Source organism: Gavia stellata, chromosome 19 (assembly GCF_030936135.1).
Source record: "Gavia stellata isolate bGavSte3 chromosome 19, bGavSte3.hap2, whole genome shotgun sequence".
NCBI lineage: Eukaryota > Metazoa > Chordata > Aves > Gaviiformes > Gaviidae > Gavia > Gavia stellata.
Window position 1 is genome coordinate 16,422,055 of NC_082612.1, and position 23,683 is coordinate 16,445,737.

General features: G+C 35.7%; 1 protein-coding gene across 1 annotated transcript in view; it reads right to left on the bottom strand.

Annotated features, from left to right (window-relative positions):
• TTC29 (tetratricopeptide repeat domain 29) overlaps positions 1-23,683 on the bottom strand; it is an 88,972-nt gene that overhangs the window by 32,385 nt on the left and 32,904 nt on the right. Inside the window, exon 5 of the mRNA XM_059826738.1 lies at positions 17,617-17,802. Coding sequence (XP_059682721.1) covers positions 17,617-17,802 — 186 coding nt within the window. The remainder of the gene's footprint in view (positions 1-17,616; positions 17,803-23,683) is intronic.

Consider the following 23,683-nt stretch of genomic DNA (forward strand, 5'->3'; position numbering starts at 1 on the left):
ATAGATCATCAATATATCAATTGCTATTTCTATTTATAGCTGAAACAAACCATAAACTAAGTTTGTTTATATGTTTGCAGTATACACCTCTCCTGAAACATGATTTATAAGGAAAAATTACTGTTTTGCAGGCCGTTTTTACAGCACCGCATTCAAATTACAAGAACCAGGAAGGAGAAAAGTTGTTTCCCAACTGTAGGAAAGGAAGGGAGAGAAGCTTGGACAAGGACCTTCTTTAAGCATTCCAAGAGAAAATGAGGCTAGTTCACCCGGCCTCAAGCCAACCTAGAGGCAGCAGAACAGCGATGAGAGATTCCTCTTATTAACTTAATTTAGATTTGTCTTTTGCATATGTTACCCTTTTATAACCATGCTTTCAACTTTGCAATATAAAACGTAACTCTTATCTTTATTAGAATTAAATTTATTTTCATATTAAGCTTCTCTGATGGTTAAAACAAATTCAACTAAAAACGACAAGCACAAGAAACTTGTCTTTCAGAGAAGCAACTAATTAAATGAGTTTCACCAACAAATCATTTTAAGGCTCTACAACCTATGATTCATTTAAGAGTCCCAGAGGGCACAACAAAAAGTGCTGAAAAATGAAGTGCCAGATGAAAGGGGAGACAGCAAACTTTATTCAGTTCCACTCTAGCTAGGGACAGGTATCTGAGAGATGGTCCCAAACCTTGGGGGAAAAAAAACCTTATTGCCAGAATGGCTATCAGATCCTGTAAACAGATGGAAAAATATCTATACATGCTTTCCAAAATATCACATACTTGACATCAGACTGAACGAACAGAAATGAAAAGTGAAATTATCACGACCAGTACAAGTTGTTTAAGGATTCACTGACAATACATGTAAGAGGAAAGAGAGATGTAGTCTTGCTAAACCCAGATGAAAACTTTTGCCCGTTCTAAAGAGGCTTCCAATTTGAATTTGAGTTTCTGCCTATCTGGTCCAGCTAACTTCTTAGGGCAAGTCCAACTCAGATGTCAACAGAATTCCAGTTATCCAAGTTGCTAAATGCGGATTTAAGATATTAATTGAAGTAGCTGGTGTTGGCTTTGTGACAAATAATGGAAAGTTGAGTTGAAATTTAACGTTAATAGCTAGATCTAGCATTTTATCCCCTTAGATACTCATAAGCACATACAGACTCCTCCTTGGAATTTTCCCCAAAGTTTATTAATCAACTGATCATCCTTTTGAAAGGATATTGCCATACATTTAAGTGATCTAGTTTCACTACACATGTAATGGATTCTTTAGAATAAAGTAACTTGAACTTCTAGTAAGAATGGGAAGCAGCGAACAAATGAATGGTATCACCTGGATACGTAATTTGAAACTGAACAGTCTCTGAGTTTCTCACAAGACTTTGTAGCATAATCTCTTAACAGGACACATAATTTAGGTAAATAGTACATGTAACGTTCAGAATTATTGTTTAGATTGTTAGAACTATCAGGTACGCTAATTCTTACCCGTGCTCCCTCACTTGCAGTATCCCCTTGAGAAAGTTTCTGTCAAACTAGAAATTGAACTCATATATTCCATGTACCCCATAGTTCTTAAGAGCTGATCTGACCGTAAGAGCTGTGACCTGACATCCTTTTTGCCAGATTTCAGTGAAACCTCTTTAGAAACAATCCATCTACGTCAAGCTTCAAAATACAGAAGCAAAATAATCTTTTTGGTATTATTCAAATGGAACTAAATTACATTTGGCTTCACTGAACTACTAAGAAAGAATATGAAGTAAAAAGTAATGCAATCTGCTCACAGAAATACCAAAAAGAAGATGCTGAACAAAAAAAAAAAAACCAAACCTGCTCGTTTCATAAATGAGGGAGAGATGGAATGCCTGACTCTTTCAAGTAATACTAGCTATTTGGAGACCTCTCAAATTCATGCAAGGTAAAACATTTTAGACTTTGGAATTCATTCCTCCATCAAAATAATCTGAAATCCCTTGTTCTCATTGGCAAATGACATATCAGCCTATTTCTTTAACCCATAATGTTTATGTGAACCTCAAATGTTGTGGAAAAATAATGTTGTGGAAAAATAATGTTTTCAGGGGGGTGGCAAGTTTATTCACTGTCATGAGTCGGTTGAGTTGGAATCAATCTGGCCAGTGCATTCCAATTTTTAAACACTGAACTACTGGAACTGTTAGGCACAGACAGAGGTAGATGCTGTCTGAAAATCTTGAAAAACATTAAAAGAAAGTAATAAGCCAATTACAGAACGCTTCTGAGAGTAAACGTATTTTTATCTCACCTGAGCAGTGACAAGGCAGAGTTTTAAATTACTTTTATTATTGACTGAAAGAAAAAAGCAAAAAAAAAAAAGAAAGCAAAATGAGAGGAAAAACAATGAGTAGGAAAATCACTTGGAATAGTTTGTAGAAATGTACCTTTTATATCTCTAGGAATTCAAAGAGAAAATCCAGAAGTGTTTCTAGGAAATATATATTTGAAAAATCTATTTGCAAAACGTTACACAAAGCAGCATAGCTATTTTCAGATGGCAACATTGACAGCAATTGCATATTTCTTTTCCCACTGCCATGCAGAAATTAGCTCAGTGGATACTAAATGGAGTTTTAGAATCTCTGATGTCTCTTCCCTGTTTATAAAAGGAATCAAAAACCAGAAATGTAACTCTTGCAACATATATACTACCACTACTAAATTGTTATAGTTTTATGTAGCTCAATGTGGCTCAGGGCATAACAAAAGAAACTCTATCAGCAATAGTTTAATCTTAAATATAGGAGGTAAACATTGTCACAATATGATTTTGGGAGTAAAGAATCAGTTTTAAACAATTATATAAGACATTACTCTGCCACTAACAGTATCAAATTTTAGAAATTACTCTTATTTTCATAGCAACTACGTATGTATGCAAAAAGATTTGTGCTACAGTTTTCACTGAGTTGCTTAGAAGTCAAAAAAATAAATCTATTCATTCAAGCAAAAGAACTCAATGCAATTTTGTAAATACTGAAGAGAAACATTTTTACATTATCTAAAGCTTCCTTTATAATTCCCCCTCTTAAAACGCACCCCAAAAGTATATATTTGTTATATCAAAATAGATATCAAACCAAAAGGGGTATATATGGAGACTACTATTTTGCCTTTTTTTTTAAGTAGAAAGATTGACTAGATATTAACACAAATGGGTTTAAATGTGAAGCTGCCATAAAAGCAGGCACATAAATGTAATTCTCCCAGCCGCTATTTTGATGCACATTTTTGATTCCATGAATATTTTATGAAATGGCCCAAACTAAAGCCATATAACATTCCTGCATTACTGATGCTTGCGCCCGTAAGCTACAAACATTAGAGGCATGATTGAGTGCATTAAAATGAACTCATTCAGCAGTGCATTGATTACTTGAAGGAGAAAAAAAAAAAAAGTTACTCCCACTTAAGAAAACAGCACACAAATCTGAAGTTTTCAATACTGAAATTAAAGATAGTGAATTTGAATAATGCGGTATTTAATAAATAAAGGCAGTGCAAAACTATCTAGAATTCTCTATATACAGTCCTGACATTAATTAGGTGAGATGTTAATTAGGCCCACAGATTGCTTCCAGTAGTGTACAGGTAATTTAAAATGTCACAATCTGCAAAATGCAGTGACTGGCCTGTTCTAGCTCCATGCCTCAGCAATACTGAGAGCACCTAATGATTTCCTTTTCTATCAGCTTGTACATTTTCCAATGAAAATAATGCCACTAAAACAATCGCACAAAGAAGTGACAGGTCTGTTAGGTACATTTCTTCAGCAGCACTAGTATAAGCAGAAAGCACACTTAATTATAAATTGTAAACAGTTGTTGAGGACTTAAGAAAATATTCCACTTTAGCTTAAAACAACAACCTAAAGGAACAATAAAGCTTTATGTATATTATAGTATATTTTAACCTATAACATCTTTTGTGATCAGTTATTTCACTGCACAACTTGGACATAAAATCTGCTTGAAGCAACAGTTAATGGTAGCAAAAAAAAAGTGTTATTACTATTTTAAAAGATTAGGCTTACATTTTGGTTTAACTGCTTGAATTACTTGTATTATTTTTGGTTTCCTATGATCAATTATGATAATTATGGCAGCACTAGTCACACTGAAACAGTTAAGAATCTGTCACAGTTTCCAATGTGAGCCAGTATCTACAGAGGTTGTTACAAGTCTTTAGCAGAGATGTGTTGGGAGGTGGTACAAAAAGCTCACAAGAATAATAAAACAAGGCTCTCGTTTAGTAAATAGTTGAACAACCCTGGACTCCCGAGGTAAAATTAATTGTACAGAAGTCACTGTGACTGATCTCAGATGCAAGAACCTGAGTTTATGTGCCATCTGCAAAGGCAAGACAAAAATTGTGGAAGAGATTTAAGATAAATTTTGCAGTTCCCAAACTCCACAAGACTCTTCTGAAATACCATCAATTATCAAACAACAATCAAGGTGAGTATTTTTAAGATAAAAGGATAAAAAGTTATGTTCATTTACTATACAGGAACTGATAACCTTTTCCAGAAAGATTCCACAGGGAGTTTTAGCAAAATGACATAGTTCATTAGAATATTGTAATGAACATGCTGGCTCATCATGGGGTATTCTGACAATTTCCCCCACTTGACAACACACCAGTGGATCTCTCCCTAGAGTCTAAGCTGCTCAAGGTCAACTGAAAGCATGCCCGAGAAGCAGGAGGCTTGAGGACATAAAGAAGGAAGGAGATAAAAGCTGAGCATCACACAACCTGAGATACAGCATTGGTGGGCAGACTGCAGTGCAAAAAGATGGTATTTTATGTTCCCTTGTCTGGGTCAACAACTGCTAGGCTAATCCTTGGTATTGCAGGTTAGAGAATGAAATATTCTGCTGAGATTAGTTAAGCAAGTATCTGTTGTCCGAAAAGAAAAACATACCTATAGGAACCCAGTGAGCATTAGATCGTATATAGTCTTGTCCTCTGAAGACCTAAATTACTTGCCTTAAAGCTCAAATACTCAAAATATACCTATACAAACCTAAAGGGCAGTGCATATTGTAGTACCGACAGTAGGACTGTTCACAGTATGTTATATCGCATCATCAACACATAATGATATTAAAAATGCTCTAGAAAGATGTTGCTTAAAGGGTTCTTTATGAGGCACCTCACAAGCTAGGGATAATACTAGTTGCTCTGGTTGCTTGCATGTCTGCTCTCTAATCCCTTCCCCTGCTGCTGCCAACACTACTGAACTGCAAAGAAGGAAGGGTTTCCCACAGGCAGATGAAATGACATCTGCTTTGGGGATACTGTGGACCAGCAAGAGAAAAAACACTGTAATTAACTGAAGAGCACATTACCAGAAGAGGAACTGCTGTGAAAAAAATCTTGTTCTTACAAGAAAGCACAAAGAGTAAGTACAGGAGGAACAGGCACTGTTGTAGGGGAGACTGGAACAGGTATCTGCTCTTGCCTTTCTTCCAGTTACTGCACCAGCCACTGTACCCTCAAAATTCTGGGTTAACTCCAGGCCTTCTTAAGTTGCTTCTGGCTCTACATAAAATCTTTCAGATTTTCTGAGACATACAGCTACTCTCTAGACTGACTGCAACTACTCAGAGTAACTCTACAAAGAAAATCTGGTGTTAATTACATGATTTCCGCCAAAACTACATGCACACAAACCTCACATATACTTTACAGAGATTGGTACAAAATATAACATATGGACATACATGAAAGACAGTAATAAATCAAAGAGCTATTTCATACTAAGTGTAACCCTTAACTCTGAAAGTTAGAAACATACCTGTAATTAGTGTATTGCTATCTGAACCACATTATATCACAGATTTTTCCCTTTGCTTTAGGCTTAACTGTAGAAAAAACACTCATATTTCAAGCATTTTCAAAGAAGTTTAGGTCTGCGGTGGAATCTAGAATCTCTGAAGGCGTTGCAACACTGTAATTGCACAAACTGGTTTAGCAGCATTTTGCCCATATGCAAACTAGAATAAAAAAAATTATGTACTCTTCCAAGACCAGTGTCCAACTTCAGGAAAAAAACCTGACAACTAAACAGGTCCCATATGAAAATTCCACTAACTTGTTTGTCCTACATTCATATTCAAATGAACCAACACAGGAAATTTTGGTTTACAATTAAAACTCCTTTATCTTTTTAGGTTAACATATTTTATGAAAGCAACATTTGTCAGATGCTGCTTTCTGATTTGTTTGATTATACATAAACAAACACTTTTTGATATATGTCAATTTTAATCTAGAGCAGAACATTGCAAACAATGTTGAACATCAGCTGAATGACACCCATTTAAAGACAATGGAATTCTTGCTTCACGATAACATCCAAACCTTCTTCTTTCATGTTTGTAAAGCATCAAAGTGCTTTCTATATGCAAAGGCTACCTAAGATGCAAAATGTATTCAGGAAGCTCACAATGTAAGGCTCCAGGCTCTGAGTAAGAGCAGGCCTACACTCAGTGGGATGCTCACACTTCAGGTTTCACAAGTATTTCAGTGTTTATCGGCAGATACCCAAATGCAGAGAGGGGAGGAAGGTGAAAATGCAGTGATGAATATTGAAGAATGGCACACACTTTGCAGTTCTGTTTTTCAGGGCTTGAGGGTTTTCTGAGCTCAACAGAACCAAATGAAAACAAGTTATATTACTATTTAATCTCCAAGAGTAATATGATCATTATCTTTTAAATACAGAAAGTGACACTGAAGCAGATTAGTTTCACTAAATTACTGTTTTTGCTAACTCATGTCAAATGCTTGCCTGAGTTTAAATAATTTTTTTGCAGTGATTACATTTTGTTCAGATTCTACCCCATTCCCCTTACTTTTCACAGCTTCCAATAATAAATTTAGTATCAGATGCAACGCTCCAGCACTGGAGCTGTTCTGTTGTGCAGATAAGCTACCTCAGAAGGTTGCTTTGAGTAGCAGGTTGGACTAATGACCTGCTGAGGTCCCTTCCAACTTGAATTATCCTATGATCTTCTGAGGACTAAGATATATTTTTATTAATAGCTTCATAATGTTTGTTTCACCTATGACTTCTACAGATTATTGATAATGGCTGAGGACATGCAACCCCATCAGCTCTCAGTCCCACTGAGAAGGCACCTCTGGAAACAGTACCTCCTTCATCAATTACTAAAAGGAAGCACTACCTCCAAGGAAAGTTTATGATGACAACTGTGAGTTCAGCTGCAGTAGTCCAAGACCTTGCAAAGCTTTGAAGCAAAAAATCTGTTAGTGAGCGGGCAGCTTTGAATGAAGCTTCATCTCAGTACTACTCATTAAGCAGTAAATAATTAAAATACCCTGGAAAAGACAGGTAAAATACAAGCAGCAATGTCAGTAATAGACATGAAAGAGAAGAGAGGGAAAAAGAATTTAAAAAAGCAAAGAAATAATTCATTTGAAGTTTCAATAAAGTTTCATTTGCAGTCTTGTTTAAAGATATATCAGACTTTAGGGATGTAACCTAATTACATTTTTATTCTAAGTTCTATTCAAAGACCTTGGACTTTGAATCTTTAACACAGATCAAACATAGTGTAATTTACTCATGGCTATCAATACTTTAAAAAGATCTCTTCATTAATGTCATAGTCTTACGAACACGCACATGAAGCAAACAGAGCAACACTCAATACCAAAAACATAAGATTATGATTCTTACACAAGTGTGTATATAAACAATTCACTTGAGTGCTACACATTATATTCAAGTGTAGATAAAATGTTTTTCTCTAAAACATTTCTGATACGATATCTTTCATAGTTCAATGTAAACAACAGCAATACTTTTTCAGTAATTTTATGATATATTTGAAAATGAACTTTACAATCACCAAATACCTAAGAACAGAAACTCATTTAAGATTTTGGGGGTTTTGCATATGTCAAAACTTTTAAGGAAAATGCAAATTACAAAGTTTAGAATTAGCACTATTGCACTGCTGTGAATATTTTGAAGAGCTTCTCATTACAAAGTAAGAATACAGACCTCTCCCCAGGTGTCATATAAGAACGGAAAGATTCTCCATTTGAAGAATTAGGCTAGGAAAGTGGCAGTGATGGTGAAAGGATTAAGGAGGCTTTTGGCAAACCTGCTTACTTTCTCCTAGTGTAAAGAATATTATTACTTCCCTGTGCTTAATACTAAACCTTGCTTTAAATCAACTGAAGGAAAAGCATGAAGAAAGTTTTTCATTTTCACAGCATTTATTTTCAGAAGTGAAAATAAGAACCCTACAGAATTCCCCCTAAGTTCTCTTATTCAAAAGATCTTCATTGCCTACCAACACCTTTTAAAACATAAGACTAAGAAATAATTATATGAAGAGTATTTTTTATTAACTCAGCAGGCCCTTTTTGCTTCAATGCTGCATGTTCAGAAGCTTCTTTCAGACTTTCTTAAGAGTATATTAATTTGAACTGAAAACATACCTAATTTCTATAACATCAATTCAATACAGTACCTGCTAGTTCAATACCAGTAACAACCCTGTAATAATATGTCATTTATCTGGGAAATACATTCTGCACTTGCATGAGGATGAGCTCAATTATTTAATAAACCTTTTAAATCTGTCCTCCCCAAGAATCTATTTGGATTTATGGCTGCTTCTGCCTGCCACTAACTGACAGAGAAAGGCGCCATATCTGAAGACTTTATCTCCTAGCAATCTGCTGCTTAAACTTTTAAAATTATGCTCTACAACAAAGTTTTTCCCAACTAACTTATGTATTCAATTCTTAAGCAACCAGAAAAAAACCAATATAACTGCTTTGTGAAATAGCGTAAGTGCATAAGAACAAAGAAAAGTTAGCTTCATTTAATGTGATGAAAATCAATGACTGGATGTGTTTTAAATAGTCAAACTGGATATGCAAAATTCCACGTCCCATTAAGGAAAGGCTTCTTTCTGTCTCCAAAGTTCCTTGATGTGGAGACTCTTTTTAAGGATATGTCTCTACAGGAACTTAAAGACAAAATTTAGCAACAGGTATATGTAGCCAAAGATATAGGATTTGGAGACATTCTTTTTTCCAAAAAAGTTGTTTGGAATAAATAATCACAACTAGGAATAAACCTTAAAAGTTAGCAATCTGGGATATGCAACCTGGGGTGAGGGGGGGATATTATGATAAATCAATGATGTTTGGTTACTACTGGATATGGTCTGTCATATAAAGAAAAATTAAAAGAATCAAATGAAACATACTAGGTGTTCTCTCCAAACAATGAACAGTACAAAAAGACATTTCTAGGTTAGTTTCCAAAGGAGCCAAGCCTAGGTGATCATCCTGTCCTCCAACTAGATTTGGAGTGAACTTCAACCAAATCTGGTAAGAAGTGATAAGAAGTCCGTAAGACAACAAGTTCCCACCACATTTTTGAAAATTAGTAGCTTGAGGATATTGATCCAAATTCCAAACAGACCGAAAGACAGGCAGAACTCTGCTCTACGTATTCTAGAGGGCAGCACGCTGCTTGGCAAGCCAGCAACTAAGCACTGGCCAGTCAGCAGCACGTTCACATAGAGTTTTCAATTTATCACAGCACACACTGAACCTTACCAAGTGCAAGCATTATAGAAGCATATGGGAAATGGTATTGTATAAACACAGAACAAAATGGTGGTTCCTGCGTCCAAGGATATATAGCCTCTAAATCTCTAGAACTGCGAGTCTCCTTTAGACCACTGCCATATTTTGACTAGCACTCAGGCTTCCTATGAAAAAAATTACATAAGCATTTATATCTTTAAATCCCTCTTCTCTTTTTGGTCCACACTATAAAAAAAATACCATTATAAAAATAAAGAGAAAGGAAATTACGAGGCTAATCTTTTGTCAAAAAATCACAAACTTATCTGGGTATCATTTTAAACCAAAAGAAGTTGCTTACAAAAAGAAATCTCTAACACAAGGATAGATGAAACCAGAAAGGTCTTGGGTCACTATTAGCTGGTAATTTGAGGTGCTTTTGTTCATGAAGAGAGAGATGGGATCCACTTTAGGTTGCTTTCTTCCAGTGCCAGACCTGCACTTGTGAATACAACAATATGGAGACTTTTAGACACTGGCTATACACCTTATGGTGGAAGCAGGAGAACATTAAATAGGCAGGTCGGATAGTTCAAATGCAGCAATACTGTTCCCAGTAACAGTTCTGCACTCCACAGGTAGTAAGGAAGAAATTTATCACTCTTCACAAATGTTACCCCACTGGTTTGTTTTATTTACCAACTGTTTCTAATTTTGCAATCAGATTGTGAAGCAGAACTTTTCACTTCTACATTATACAGCACAATGAGGATTTGCTATTTAAGTGGGCTTGGCAGACTTGCAACACAGATAACAATATAAAGTTCTATTAATGTAGAAAGTGCATGTGGACCATCCATCCCACAGGTGAATTTTATTCCAGCTATACTTAGGAATCTCCTAGCAAAAGACACTACATGTTTAGGTAATTAAAGTTGAAAAACGCACACACAAAAAGCGTAAGAAATTTCATAAGCAATTTTAACTTCTGCCTTTTTAAACCTTTTTAGTACTTCATTTTGCAGTATTAACAGTATCTTTTTTTTATCTGAATATAAATTATTTCTGCCTGAAGGCAAACCAATTGGGGAAATTCTGCTTAAATGTGCATATTTCCTCTGCACAGATACTCATGAATGTATGCTGAATTTCTCTCAATTATTTATACACTACAGTTTCTAATTGAAAAACACTTGCCATAAACAATTAAAAATACAAAATCAACAATTTCTTAGCAATGGATTAAATAGGACCTGCTAAGAACAAGAAAATAATCAGTTTAGACTTTTTCTCTCCCAAAACAAAAAGATGATGTTTAGAACTATCTTTAAGTTGTTGTTTACCAAATATATCTAGTAATTAATACTTAAGCTTCAGAAGCTTGACTCAAATGCCCATTAAACTCAATAGAACTCTTTCCACCAACTTCTATAATGCCGTGATTAAAAACTTTAATTTCAACAGTACAGTAAAACAACAGATATAATCCTACTCCTCAGTCTTAATCCAAATTGTCAAAGCCTGTAAGAACCCTGTGGGGTTTTCTTCCCCACAACAAATTAATTAAAATTTACAAGTCCCTTGTGTTTGGTAGGCCTTTCAACCAGAAAAGTCTGTATCCAATTCTAACATATGAAATAGACTGTATTTTATCCGTGAGTAGAGATAGAGCAACTAATACCTTTCTCATAAATTAGGTCCAATTTATTAATATTTTTGGGGTGGATGCGGAGGGATCAGAAGCGATCAACTCTGGCATAACATTGCTCTGACTGAAAAGCAACAGGAGCTTAGCATTGCTTATAGTCAAGGCAGAACTGGATTAAGACTGAACACTTAAACCCCCTCCATTAATTTATAGAATATGGCAGATTTTATTGAAATATCTAAGCTTAATTCTAGAAAGGACTAAGGAGACCCTGATCAGGAATTCTTTAAGACTTGCAATCTAAAAAACATACAAAGACAGACAAAACTGGGTTTATGGATTAGCTGTATGTTATAGGAATCGGCACTGAGATATCCAACATGGCTATTTGCTTTGCATTCTGTCCCTTTCTCTTACTAGTTCTGCCTGCCTTTACTCTTTCTGGTCTGCAAGCATTTCAGAAAGAGTATTACCTTCACTTTTGTTGATCCTTATGTGCTAGCAGAATATAAATCTGATGACTAATTCAAAGTCACCACTGCATTGAGATTAACAGCATAATTTTCACACATCTCACAGATCTCACACCAGGGGATATGCAGTTTCTGGCATGGCACTGATTTACATTTGGAATTCATTACGAAAGTTTTATTCATTGGACTCTGTTGTGATACTTACATGCTTTCTCAAAACTAGTTATTTAAATGTATCCAGAAATGTTTCCAAGCACTGCAACCAACAGGTATGGAAAGGTGCATCTATCCTAGTAAACTCTCTTACCCTTCAAAACAGTGTGGCTGCTTGCAATCTGCCTGTTAGAAAGGGTCCCTGCAACACTCCTAATTACCAAGCTGCACCCATGAACAGTTGCAGGGCAGGAAAGTCTAAGTTAGCACAAGCTAAAAGCATGTGCAGGACTATTAACACCATTTTAGCACTAGCCTGTGCTCCAGCGCTCATAGACATGCCCATGCACCGCTTAATTTACTCATGGAGGAATGCAACCACAGCCTGGGCATGCCTGCCTTTGCTGCTAACGTCTGAAAGGTAAGCGTTGAGATCTTTGCATCATTCGAGGGTGGGAGGATGTGTATTTATAATAAGATTGTAGCAATGATGTCTTCGTTGCTTCCTCTAGAGTTCTCGATGTCAGTCACTCTTCCTGCTCCACCGTCCCACAGACAATGTGCCACTAACCTATCTTTTTGTAAGGGTGTGCCGTAAGGAAAGACCAGTCATGCAGTTATATTAGAAAAACACCATCAGATATGTTAATTAGTCATCTTTAAGCTTCTCTCACAAATGCAGAATTGCTTGACATTAAGATTGAAATGTTGGTATTTGGTGTACTGGCTTTAAAATTGTGGCTGTATTTGAATGTGTGTGTACATATATATGCATACATATGTCTGTATATAGATGTGTACGTATATTTATACACACACATATTTATACAAACACCTGTATTACTTGCAATGACCTTGATGGCTGCTTTTAGAACAAGTACACTTTCAGATATCTGTTTTTATTATGCCTTTGAATAATATAGAAATATATTATCTCTAATTTTGTTATAACCTATTTGAAGCAAATAGCTCCTACAGGTACAAATTCCTTGTTTACCCTGGACTGCTTTTGTTACTGATGTAAGTTACCTGAAACTTTGAGATGCGTATATTTAAGGTCTACATAATTTCGTGCACAATAGATGTTAACCATTTAATACAAAACAGAAAGCACTCAAATACTGTAATGATGAGCACAAGAAGCATAAGAACCTATACAAACTAGCACTAGCCATTATGTTTACAAGCCCACTCGGACTGTTTCTTCTGCAAGATACAACAGTGTAAACCTGAAGTTCAATATTAACTTTAGCAGAATTTATACTAATGTAATAGAACTATCACAGACTATGTTAATCATCTTATTCTGATATGCAGAAAAATGCACATATTTATAATGACTGATATTATTCCTGTGCTTTGAACATGTTTTTAGAAGTAAAAATATCTTTTTAAAATTAATTTTTCTTAACTGAGATTCTGTCACAAAGCCCGTATTTACTTGGATGACAAGTAATACTGGGTTTAATGTGAGGAAAAAAATTAAAATATGACATTGCTTGTTCAATGTGTATAAACTGACATAGGCATGTTTAATAGCTATATGAGAAAATGACTAGTAACCAAATTAATAAAACAATTTATTATCAGCCCCCTGAGAAAAGACAAACTATGGGGTGAGTACAGCTAATTGAACAGGATCATAACCTGAACACTCCTACAATAATCAATGAGTAGCATCTCATTTGGGTAACTTGTAAACAGAGACCTTATTTGACAACCAGAGTTTTTTAAAGAGGAGGTTAAAATCTCATTCTGCAAAGAACTGCCACTAAAACCATGTTTGCTCCAAGGAGAATGTTCCATTTGTGTCTGCAGCAGGCTACTCAATTATTTTTGTTTTCTTTCCCTTATGTACTGACAGCCATTATGTACTGAGAGCCACTTATCGCCTGCATCCAAATATCATGACCAAAGTCTACACTGCCGACACCTCAAATATTTAGCTTTGAAGATTAATGAACATCAGATTATATCCAGCCTTTAGGACAGGGACCAGGCTGAAAGTCAAAGAACTTTAAATTTGATTACACAAAAATTACCCAGCAAATTTATTGATTTGCTTCCAAGGCAAACAACAATCTTTACAAGTACATGTTTAACTTTATACTCCCAAGCAATCAGTCCTAAGCATATATAGACAGCTTCTGTGCACAAGTAATAAAAAATACACTATTGGGTGAAAGAACCAGTACAAGAAATTTACATCTAAAAGGACGCACACATGAACGCCTGCAAGACTAACTTCTCATTCTTGTAAATTCTCCTGGCTTCCTGGCTGCACTATTAATCAATGCAGTTAATATAAAGATGATGATTTAAATCAGATGAAAGTATCATGTAAATGTTAGGCATCATTCACACCCCCCTGTATTTATATAAGTATACATACATATTCCTGTATGTATACATTAATGCATACATGTCTATACATGTGTGTCTATTCCTGTATATATGTATACATCCCCATAAGAAGTGGGCATCTGACTCATTCAGTTCACATTCAAATTAGATTACAGCATATAAATAACTGAACAAAAAAGACTATTTAATTTATAAGCTGTAACTATCTGTTCTAATATCAAAAATAGCATGTTTAGAATTTTACTTATAACACCATTAATACTCATGCAATCTTATACCATGCCAACTTGACATCTGCTCTTACACTTTTTCTGCAGTCAGAACTCATGATTTAATTTTTCACCCGCTGAAAATAAAAAGTGCATGGAATACATCTGCTGTCTTTTTCTCAGTGGTCCCTCAAAGCAAATCCTACACTTACTCTCTCAGCTTCTTCATTTTTTCACCTCTCTCTATGGAAATAAAATATTTGCAAAAGACAGACCCTACAGATTCAGTGGAGCTTTACCCCAGGCAGTGAAAATGCACCTTGCTTTATCTCTCCTTACTAATGTTAATAAGAAGCCTCTCTTCTGGAAGTTTCTAATATTTTACAGCAGGAAAATGAAATCTCCCCTCCTCTGAGCATCTCAAAGTGTATTTCATAACTTAACTTATGTGCTTTTGTAACGGGCTTAAAGATATTTAAGTATTCAACAACTTTTGCTTAGCACATCATAAAATTAGGAAATGTTAAAATTTTTCTTTAGGCACTGGTTGGATAACAGCAGTGAGTCACACTCAATATGAGCCTTTGAAAAGCTACAAATAAGCAGGGATGTTTGCTTTTATTCACCTTCTTTAATTTTTTTTTTTTTTAGTAACTGAAGGACCAAGTGAAAAGATTGCAAAAAAAACCCCAGCATTTTCAATCATGTTATTCTACTGAGTATCAGACAGATAACCTAATTAAGCATTTTTCTCTCAAAATGATAATGACTTGGTTGTGACTGGCTGGGCTTTAAGCAAGTGCTATCTTGTCTACTGGGAAACTGGATTTAGCTTAACTTCAATTCCTGGAACAATACTGGAATAAATAACTAGTCAAACAGATTATTCCCAAGAATTTTGAGAAAATGTGAAAATATTATAGCCAACGCCAATACATCAAGAGCAAATGTCATCAAACCAACCTTCTATTTAAGTTAGTAAATCCTTTATTGCTGTCATATGACTTTCTTGTAAAGCATTAGGGAAGCACAGTTCACCTGCAACTATTGTTAGGTGAGTGCAAATTGGTTGGGAAATCCCATATAGACATTGGTTGTCAGTAGTTCACTGTCAGTATAGAAAAAGGTACTTGGTGAGATTCCACAGGTGCCTGTCCTAGGTCAAGTTTACTACTTTGTGTTTTCATTAAGGATATGAATTACAGGCTAGAAAAAATGGTTTTTAAATGTTCAAATGATAGCAAACTAGGAAGAAGAGAAAGCATGATGAAGGACAACTTCAGAATTCAAAACAATCTTGACAATTTCTAGAAACCGCCTACAGAACAACGCTACTCAGGGCAAAAAGAAAGCTACGTATTGCATTTAGGCAGAACTAACTGTTGATCCCAGAATGGGGAACAGTAGAGCTAGTTAACAGTTCTTCAGAAAAGAATTTAGAGATTACAGAAGATCACCAACTGAATATGAGTATGCAATTTATGCTGAAACAAAGAATGTAGATGTCATACCTAAAAGACACAAATAAAAATACAACAACTTGTAAGTAATCCTTCCATTTTATTGATCATCGGTATGAGCTCAAATTTTAAAACTGACTCCAGTTCTGGGTGTTGCAGGCAAGAAAGATATGGCAACAGTTCAGAGGAAAACAGTGTGAATGACCAGCAGTCTGGAAAATATGAGGAAATATTGAAAAAGGTATGATGTTCCAGCTTTAAGAGAACATGGGGAAAAAACAGGACAATAATCTTTCAATGAAAAAAAAGGCTTCAGGTTTTATGTTTTATGTCCAGGTTTTTTTCTGGGAAATTAGGCTGTCTTTCAAAACACACCCATTCTGTCAGACATTTACTGGAATTACACTATTTCCACAAAATATTTCAATTTCTGTGAATCTTCTTTTTTCTGAGAAAAGCCATTCTATTTGAGTAATCAGCCACAAGCTGAGCTCAAAGTTGGAATGGTTTCAACCCACAAAGTCAAACTTAAAAACAAAAACGTAATGACTATACAAATCACATATATTTGAAGCAATGGTTAGGCATCCAGTACACTTAGGAATTAAAACTGGAAGATAGGTTTTATTCAGTTACTTGAGGCTCACTCATTGCTTGTCTTCCCATAACATGAAAGGATTTTATACAAACATAGGACAGCACCTTCTTTATACCCAGACTGCTATACACACAAACCCCTTTGCCATGAAAGATAATGTATGTTTTTAAATATAGAAACAAGATTCATCTTTATATAAAGAAAGTAATTTTTTTTTTATAGTGAGAACAATCATTGACTGGGACAGCCTGCCCAGGGATGTGGTAGAGCCCCCATTGCTGGGGGTTTTCAAGATGTGGACAGGGTGCTAAAATAATCTCATCTAGGCTCCCTTTCCCATGAAAGGTTGAACCAGACGATCTTTTGAGGTCCCTTCCAGCCTGGGCTGTTCTACGATTCTAGTTACTTCTATTAATATCTTTTCTAATTTCAGAGACTCACAGTTTGAGGATACAGATACATGAATGGAGAAATGGAGCTTGTGGTAAGGTATAAATCTGAAGCAAACACCAACGTGGCAGTCATGTACAAACAAACAGGGTGTCAATTTTAGTCAAGAGAACAAGAAGGTAGTTTTCAAAAAGAACACAAAAATATAGGCTGTTTTATCTAAGTGTAAATTGGAGGCAGGATTAAACTGAATTACATGTTCATAACTCTTTTAAATCAACCCAGTTTGTGTAACTACAAATGCCATCTTACTCAAACACCCATGGCCTGAGACAGCATTACCAGCCTCTTGTCAAAAACACACAAAAGGAAATACAAGGTGAAACCCAAAGAACCTTTGCACTAAACAAATGCTTCCTTTAAACTTGTGTTTTGTTTTTCATCTGACTGAGTACTTTCAACCATAGATGGAATGCCAACAGAGGAAACAGGTCTGTGAATAATTACAGACTACTTTGTCTTCCTATTCGCTGCTCCAAAAATTAAAATTGCAACAGTTTTAAAACTTCTTTTAAATCATGGTTGCAAATAAATTTTACATTGAAATACCATGCCCTGTGATGAAACACAAATTGCCAAATATGACTGTCTCAGTGTTGATAAGATGTAGCTTTATCATCTCAGTGACTTACCTTGCTCCTCATTGATGAGGCCTATATTTGCATGTGCTTGTGCCTCTCTCTTCCCACCATCAATTTTTATTAGTTGAGCAGTGTTAAAGCATTGCTCATAAAAGTAATTACTTAACCATTTGTCCTCAGGGTCACTGAAACAGTAGGCCAAGTTAAGCTGGTTATCGTACACCTCCTCATAGTGCCCTTCAAAAACAAAAATTACAATCAAAATATTAGATTATCATCAGCTTTCAGAAATCTTACATATTACAGCAATAACCATACATTGAAAATGAAGAGCTATTTATATTTCCACCACTCAAATACCACCAAGTTCTCCTACATGTCCATTCAAAGAAATATGATAAGGGGAAAATTATAAACTTAGAAATCAGGCAGAATTGAAAAATTATTTTAGCAAAACCACAATAAATTGCTCTCATTTCTGTATGCAAAACCAAAATTCAGTCCAACAAAACATGCAAAACCTGGATAAGACATTGGCTAGTCAAAAGAGAGAAGCTAGAATGAGCAAAAAAAGGACAGAGTCACTGCTGGAGAAGCATTTGTCTGAGCCACTGAGACCTGAAAAGGCACGGAGAGCTGTCAGAACAGGTCTAAGGTAGCAACTGCCATGATGGAGATGAAGAACCAAACAAAACACTCTGCAAGCACAATCCATTAATTCACACCATTTAAAATGTTCAAAGTAATACTAACAAGAAAGGCTTTGAGTTTTCATGTATATTCCCATTTTTAGTACCTTATCACTCTTGGAAATTAAGGACAAATTGAAATTTTACACCTTGTCCTGAAAAAGACAGTTCACCAAGGTATTGCTCTCAGAACAAATGGGGAAAGCAGGGGAGACTCAAAGTCACAGATCTCCTTTATGATCTGAAGAAAAAAACCCCATGTTTAGTTCCTACTCTATCATCTCAGATAGCTAAATGAACACACACTATCCCTAAAATTTGTAAAAACCACTACAAGTCCCAAATCTAAGAAGCATTACAAAATTATCAACAAATATATTATTCACAATTTAAAAATCACAGAATGAGCGCTTCTATGGAATTAGAGTAATTTCTCTCAGAAAAGCACCTTTTAAGAAAAATCCACAAAAAATCCTCTTTGGATTATTCCAAAACTGTATTAATTTGGAGTAGAGATCTAAAACTTACCTGACAACTCTTATCACACTGCTTCTCCCTAAGGGGGATATGAAATATGTATTCCCTACATGATGCTGAAGAATCTATGAGATAATAAAGTACAGCATGAACCTATATGTTTCACAGCTATATTTATTGCTGGCTAAACTAAATGAATTTTCTTTCCAAACTCTGCTCATGTCAGACGTGAATGGGAATAATTAGCTAAAATTCCATTGCTGTTTTGGTTGGCTACTTACATTCATTTAACAGCCACAAACACAGTAAGCCAAACACCCAGTTCTTAAAAGAATTTTCATGTGGTTGGGTAAAGGAAGAGTTAAGAACCACAAGTCTTGCAGCAGGTAAGAGACTGTTTGGTTAAGCTAGAGGTATGAACAGAACTGCTTTGCTTTCGGGAGTTCTGCAATTTGTAAGCTTTGTTCAACAAAGAGAAAAAAGGGGGAAAAGAAAGAAAAAAAACCCCCTCTTACTCCTGAGTATGGAGCACCACACAAAAATCAACTGGGGAAAAAACCTGATTTCAATACAGGCAAGATCTCACTCAAAGTCCAGATATTTCCTAAGTGTTTTAAAACTATGATACCATATCAACATACTTTTTGATCCAAAGATGCAGTTAAATGCTCTTCTTTTGTTATCGGCAGGAAGAATGGGGGAAAATCCAACTTTCAAAAAGGACTAGTTTCTTGACTGTAAATTCTATCATCTGTGCAAGTCACTTGCATTGTTTGGAGCAAACAACAGCGATTACTCAAAAAAGTACTTTGAATGCATCACTAAACCACACAAGACAGTGCTTCCTCAGCCTCATCTTTAGTATGTAATTTTTAATTCTGAGACAGAACAAATTACGTATGGTCTAATAGGAAGTAATCTGAATCTCTCATTCTGTCTGTTGTCGTGACTAAATTCTTTGACTTGAGAACATCTTGATAAAGCTCTCCAGTGTGTTGCACAACACAGTAAGAACTTTATTCTGTCTTCTGAAAGAATCGTGTTACCACCTAATCATGTCTGCAGTCTTCAAGAGATTAATGGAGCATTTGTTTCTCCTCCATTTTTATCTATCTTGGCCATTTTGGAGAACACTGGCAGAATTTTCCCTGCTTAAAATTTTCTGAAATCAAGCTGAAATGTCTTTTCCTCATTCTTGAACACTCTCTGGTTTTGCCTTTTGATTTACAAATTAATTCATCTTCTTTAAGGGTAAACAATAATTTTTTTGTTGCTTTTGCTTTTTCATTTATTATCTTGCTTTCCTGTTCATTTTCTGAGTTTTCCCTCCATGAAGTGGTACCTCATATTTTTACCTTTTTAATAATTCCAATTAAAATATATAAAATTATGGGTTTTTTTAACCAGCTTGTATTACAGACATTTCCATTTCTAGTATTTTAAATAAGATAACATGCCTTTCAAGAAATGAGAATGTTTCACAATCTCTTTAGAATCACCAAAATAGAAATACCCCAGAAATTACAGCTAGATTATCATCTCATCATTTGTATCTATGGTTTGATACCAAAACATCAGCTTAAGTTTAGAAATCTGGCTTTGAGAGTAATAATTATCTATGTATTGACTTCATGTATTCCTAATCTTCATGGCTTCCATTCTTCATGGCTGTGTGTTTTCATGCCTTTTGTTCCCCCTCAAGGCTGAAAAAGTACCTCTTAGGTACCTCTTCTTCAGAATATCCAGGAGTGTACATCATATAAAACTTACTCACATTAGAAATTAAGACTATTTTGGTACAATAGCCTCATGAAAATCTCGGCAGATGATACTGGAATGGAAGTAACAGAACTGGTTTGGGCTTAATGTACATATATCTATCTCTGTGTGTGTGCGCACACACACACATATGTATGTAAGCACATCTATACATATGTATAGATAAAAAAGTTAAGACATAGTTGGGATTCATCCAAACTAACCAAATTTGATATAGATATGGGTTACCTAGGAGCCCTTTACTCTCAATGAAGGAAACCAGATACTTCTTGGCTGTGATTTATCTCATCCCAACTTAAACATCTATTGCAGCACAAGGGAGCACTTTTAAAGATTATCTCAAAAGTAAAAGGCAGAGGTTCCCATGATGATTACAAGTACATAAACAAATAACCGCATGAACAGAGAAATACAAAACCTAATTATAACCACTAACAAAAATAACAATACACATTATATATAGATTACAGCTAAGTGAAAGCTGTAGAAAGAAGATACCAGAGGATACATACAAACGGTTACAATAACACTGTAAGGGGAAAGATAATTGGATTGTCATTGGGGTAGAACACTAGATACAGATTTGCTGCCTTTGAAATCTTTGCTACAAAGTATCAAGGCACTAATGCTACATAAAATTACGCAAATAACTTCAGGTAGTGCCCTACAAATCTCAAGAGATGGAACTGACCCGAGGCGGACTATTGCTACTGCCACAGCTTTGATTGAATGAACTTTAATGTGACCCTCTGATGACTATCCTGCCGGTGAATAACAATGAGAAGTGCACAAAGACAACCATTTCTGTGTAATTGTCTTGGACAGTGGCTGACCAGATATGCTGGTCATACAATAAACCCCAAAAGATAGACTTTTAAAAGCCGTATTGTTTTCTGGGTTCAAAGTCTGATTTACAAATCAAGAAATTCATTGAGATTATTCTGACAGTGGTAAAGCTAGCATGTCAGACTTGGTAAAAGTGAACTTTTACCTCCCGAGGAGAAGAAAAATATTAGAATAAATAGCCTCTTCTACAAGATCTCCCATAGGTAGTTCAGTTGTTAAGGCTTTGACTACTCCGATTTTGTATAGTAGGTTTTCTACAACTGATAATGGAATACAGGCAGACAAGTCATCTTTATGTATCTGTTGATACGAAAAAAAAATTATCTGCACCACTCATCAGAGATGGAACGACGGCATTGGAACGTGGTATCAAATGAACAGAGAGAGAAGTTTGAATCACACAAGCAATTGTAAAACAGTTCCTGCAAGACAAATTGCTGTTTTTAAATAAGAAACAATCGAGAAAGCACACAGGTAAAGATTCAAAGGCTGATCCCATTAATCTTTCAAAAACTACATTAATTTTATAAAACATTGGAAGCTAAATTCAGGTCTTCCAGGACATTTAAGCCACAGGACTGTGAGAACACTGTAAAGATAAACATCTACCCAAAATGGCAGCTACACAGAACAAACAGAACTTGATGGAGCAGATGGTGAGGCCTGATAGTTTGCAGTTGTGGACTTAATTGAAGATCTGAAGCAGGGCTAAGAACACATCTTATGGGCAATTATCCAACAGAATGTTTTTTCAACGCCAAATTACCAAATTGAAGGCAGTAATATTTCAGAAAAATTAAGCAGAAAACAGATTAAAAGTAATGCTACGTTACAGTATTTGTTTTACAATATTTTAACATTTTTATGTTTTTGTCACAGAATATAAATTACAGAAAATGGACTTCTTTCATTTTGTTTGATCTGAACTTTTCAAAGTATTTTATTTTCATCGTCCTTTGCAATGGAAAACAACTTTGAAATTGCATGTCTATGCACAAAAAGAAAGCATCCCTATCAAATCTTGCTGAGATCTTTTTGTTAAACAGAGATTTAAAAAAAAAAAATCCCTTCGACTTGAGCTTAAACATTAAACCCCATATATTAAACACATATAGTATTTCCTGCTCTGCATCAGGATCTCTTCAGGTGCATCTCAACTGTCAAGCAGGATCTCCCCATTGTTATGCTCAAGCCATAGTCCCCGACTGGCCCACTGAACAATATCTTTGTTTGCTCTTGGGCTCTTCTTGGGAACTGTGCCCTGGGCAAGCAAAGGCATGCATGGGACGGAGGATCATTCAAATCCCTGGCCTGCGTGCTTACTGTGTTCAGCTAGACAACTACTAAGTAGTGCAATGCACAGGGATAGCAAGGTGGGGTTTGAGTACGACAATGCCAACAGAGCTAAGATGAGAGAAAAGAAATATATAGAAGATCTGCAAGCCATACTAGTGTGATTTAAGTACAACTGCTGCCACATCTGTATGATCTCTGTGACAGGATGTAGTGAAAGAAAGCAAAAGAAGTGCAGAAATGGTCTTTAGAGAACAGATGAAAACAACATCATGAAGAGATCCTGGCTTGGTATTTTCCTTGAAGAAGAAACGAAAGAGGCTGTTGTTCTTGTTAATGGAAAATAGAACTTGTACTCATTTTTAAAAATACAGGTATCAGAAAGAAATTTTTCAACATCCTTTTACGGCTCAGTATTTCCCACTCAAAAAAACACCAGTCAGTCATTTGTTCCTGCCAGATGAAGGCCTCAACAGCTGCTAACACTCATCTTTCAGTTCAGTTAGTTGTTTTCAGTGAATATGACTTGATTGTAACTGACCATTCACTCTTGAAGACATATAAAGGAGTGGTCCAAGATCAATTAAGTCACTAGGAATCATTTTTGATGTCAGAATGAGACACCATTAATACCTGAAGTTTCATTTTTCTTTTGCCAGAGAGATCAATACCAGAGACTTAGTAGCAAGACAGCTGATGCTGTGAAGAATTCACACACAGGAAGATCCAGGATGGAGGCTGTTAGGCCAAAAAGAAGCACAAAAGGTAATAGAACATGGTGCTGCAATCAGTTTATTTCCACCTGGATCCATACACAGCAAAGAATCAGTCCCATTTGCTTGCTCAGGACAATCATGCCTCTCCACCTAGAGGTGGAGGACCACCCAACCATTCCTTTTCCCAGAAAGTTTATCCATAAGCTAAACTCACACACAAACGAAGAAAGGTCGCTCTGGTATAGCATGCTGATCCCATGAAGTTTCAGGCAGCGCCTCCGTTTCCTAGACATCATGAGGCGGGGTGTACACAGAGCA